The 3,685-nt window shown below is 31.7% G+C and overlaps 1 protein-coding gene across 1 annotated transcript; it reads right to left on the bottom strand.

Annotated features, from left to right (window-relative positions):
- On the bottom strand, window positions 1-2,169 carry LOC106387969 (GPN-loop GTPase 3). The gene is made up of 10 exons (XM_013827915.3): window positions 1,954-2,169; window positions 1,605-1,824; window positions 1,427-1,535; window positions 1,271-1,352; window positions 1,086-1,171; window positions 871-974; window positions 653-783; window positions 472-565; window positions 320-375; window positions 1-235 (listed from the first exon to the last, which is right to left on the bottom strand). Exons 2-10 carry the CDS (start codon window positions 1,647-1,649, stop codon window positions 133-135), a joined length of 810 nt encoding a protein of 269 aa, XP_013683369.1. The 5' UTR covers window positions 1,650-1,824; window positions 1,954-2,169; the 3' UTR covers window positions 1-132.
- Window positions 2,170-3,685: the final 1,516 nt, after the last annotated feature.

Below are 3,685 nucleotides of genomic sequence, written 5' to 3'. Positions count from 1 at the left end.
TAGTTGGAAATCTCACTAGTTAAGGTTTGATATTCAGTAATAAAATATTTCTCACAAGTTCATTGGCCTTTTTGACAACACCAAGATTGTTTAGAAGTTTTAAGAGAAACGTTCGTGAAACAGAGTAAGAAATTATTGATCATCACCAAAATCTTCATCCTCATCTTTGATCTTAACATCAGCGTCTTCTCCAAACTGGATGCAGACATCAATCTGGGACAGCACATACTGAATACTGCGCAAAGAAAACATTGTCGATATTAGCTTTTGCATTGGATCAATGTTGGAAGATATGATAGAGAGCAGATTAGTTTATCACCTTCGTTCTTTCCTTATGTCAAGGGGTATGAAATTCACCATCCCATATTCTCCCACCTAATAATAACCACCACATCCCAAAACCGCAATCATGAAAATCAAACTACACACTTGCTTTATGATCAACATATGGATTAAAACCATATTACATACCATCTCAATCAGGGCTTTGTTCAATTTCGCATATCGAGGACCCATCTTTTGGTTTAACTCTGCCAACAATGTGCGAGGCTCCGGATCCAAGTAGCTAAAGTCATCATAAATCCAACGCAAATTTACTTAACTCGAAACATTAACAACGGAAACTAAAAAAAAAAAAAAGAAGAATCCATACTTGTCAATGTTGCTTTTATCCTGCAAGAGATCCATCTTTGAGAGGATGTTGATGTGAGGTAATTCAAGCTGGATCATTGCAGAGAGAGACGACATGCAACCGCTGATAAACTTGGTGACATCTGTTATGAACTGCTCCAACAAGATAAATCATTTTTTATCAACGCAAATCGTTTTTTCACTACAATATTAGTAGGTAGAGAAAAAGAAATAGAAAACCTGTGAATCAAGCAGATAAACAACACAGACGTTGAAGTTCTTCTGTTGTAAATGCGCCACAAAGTTCTTGAGCACAGGAACATGTGTAAACAGTTCTATCTGGCCTATATAACAGCATAGATGTTACAAAAAAAATAGAGAGAGAAAAAAAACACTTGAGAACAAAAGCTGATTAAAAATAATCAGACAAATAAACTTATTGATCATGTATGCACCTGGACAATCGAATATAAGGTAATCATCATCTCGGTAGTTCTCCAATTCTTCATCCACCCAATCATGTAAGCTATCCTCAAGGTATCTGTGGATTAAGAGTTAAGAATTCTCCATGCAAGGCAACAGCATTAAGACTCAGGAGGTAGTTAAATTCTCTCATTTTATGTCTATGTAAAAAGGATACTCCATGCAGTACATCAGGGCACCATTAGGACCAAGCCCGAGCTCCTCCATTACATCTTCCAAAGAAACAAGTTCTCTGATATCTGCAAACAGCCAAAACAAAAAAAGTGTGAACCCAAGAAAGTGAAACCCAAGGGATTTTGATTGAATAACTCACCCATAGCCACAGGATAGTTGAAGATTTCAGCAGCAGGATCCAAGTTAACAACATTCATTGTTCTGCCGACCGTTTCACAGTGTTCATACAAAGACGAGCAATAAGTTGACTGATCCAGAAAAAAAACGGATTAGAAAAAATCTCAAACAAAATTGACATGAGAAGACTATATAACGACCTTTCCGCTGCCTGCTGGACCGATAACGAGTTGAGCATAACCCATTGTAACAAAGCAAAATCTTCCAACTTAAATAGAGCAAAGAGAGTGAACGATTCTAAAAGATGCAAAGACGGCGACAGATATATAAGCAATGCACCAAACACCTAAACCGAACAACACACTCAGTATGTCGCAGGAACCCATAGACCAGAAGCAATCAACAGACACATCTCAGCACCTGAAACAAGGAAAATATCAGAATCGATTGAAAGTGAAAGCAGCCGGCAGAAGCTTTCGAAACCCAAAAAAAAGAGACAATCACAAGCTCTGTAGCATAGTATTGAATCAGAAAGAGATTAAACTCGACCTTTGAGTATTTGGTTGCGTCTTCCTTTTTTTCTCTTTGGTCGGCTCTCGTAGCGATTCTTGCTTCTAAAGACTTTTTAGGGTTTTCGATGATTCTTTCTCCTTCAATTAATGAATGGAGGTTGCGCTTGGTTTGACAGATATTTAACGCGTGACAATTACAATTTGACCACACCAACAAAAAAAAAGAAAGCATTGCTTCTCCCACGTGTATCATCACGTAGTCTTAATTAATTATTTTTATATAAATCTATAATAAAATAAGAAAAATAAATCAAGGATTAATTATACTGTTTCCGTCATATCCTCCCCAACAGTTTAATTAGATGTGATCAAACGAAAAAGTCTACTCATGTGAATCTTCCCTCGTTGATTTCGATCCCTTCGTTTTATATATAGTGGGTGAATCAACAATAAAACTATTTAATCTTAAAATATATTATAATTTTATTAAAGGTTATAGATGAACTATAGGCCAGACTGGTTCAAACGCAGCGGTTGCGATTGCGGAAGTTGCGGATGCGGGTGGTTGCTATTTCTAGCGGTTTTAAGATATTTGTACGACTGGTTCTGCGGTTAGAAATTGGTGTGTTTGTGGGATACTTATGACTGGTTAACTACCAAATACAGCAGCGTTAAATAATAAATTAACAATTTTATATAATTATAAAAAATATCAAAAATCGTAATATTATAATAAATATGAAAATTATATTTAAAAAGTTATAGTTTTAAATTTTTAATATTATAGAAAATATTTTTATTTTAAAATTTTATAATATTAATTAAAATATAATACATATATTTTAGCATTTTTATAATTCCAATTTAAAATTTTTATTGAATATTTTTATTTTTATATTTATATAGTTTTTGAAAAAAAAAAATTTTATCTTCCTGTAACTACAAACACTAGCTGGAATCAACTTTCGATTTTGAGAGGTTCAGAGTGGTTTGAAGTGATTTGTAACGGTTTGTATGATTGTTTCGAAACGCTGTCAACCACTAGCAACCGCAAAAGATGCGTTTGCGGGTGGTAGCGGCGAAACCAGACAGACCCTTTAAACGCTTACATAATACTTTAGTAATTCATACGATCATGGTCTTGAATAATAATAAACACTAGGTTAAGATCCGCGCCTTGCGTGGGATGAATATTATATATATAAATTATTTCTATATTATATGTTTATAACATATTATGAAATAATAAATATATATTGAATAATTAAAAAGTCATTATCTACTACTTATATAATTAAATTGGTGCGACCATATAAATAAATTTTATAAATCGAAAAAATATTTTTTTCTATTTGATATGATATATAATTAAATTTAAATGATAGTAACATATATATGATATATTTTAATATTAATATTTATTAGATGATGTTTTTTGCTCATATTTTTTTTATCATTTGTATCTGTTATAGCAAAAAGTCTAAATTAGTGATATCAAAATTTTCACTGTGGGATTAAGGGTTTAAGTAATTTATAATATTTTAAAAAAATAAGTTGTCAATATTTTTTCAAATTGTTTATCAAAAAAATGTTCAAAGTAAATTTCAAAATTAAGATATTTATGTATTTTTATATGGCATATAGTTTAATTTAAAATGATACATATATTTATATATCTTTTTATTTTTGATACTTATTAAATGAGACTTTCAACTTATATTATTTTTTAATTATTTGTATCATGTCATAACAAAAGTTTTAAATTATAG

Source organism: Brassica napus, chromosome A4 (genome assembly GCF_020379485.1).
Source record: "Brassica napus cultivar Da-Ae chromosome A4, Da-Ae, whole genome shotgun sequence".
NCBI lineage: Eukaryota > Viridiplantae > Streptophyta > Magnoliopsida > Brassicales > Brassicaceae > Brassica > Brassica napus.
This window is presented reverse-complemented; position numbering and strand designations above follow the sequence as displayed.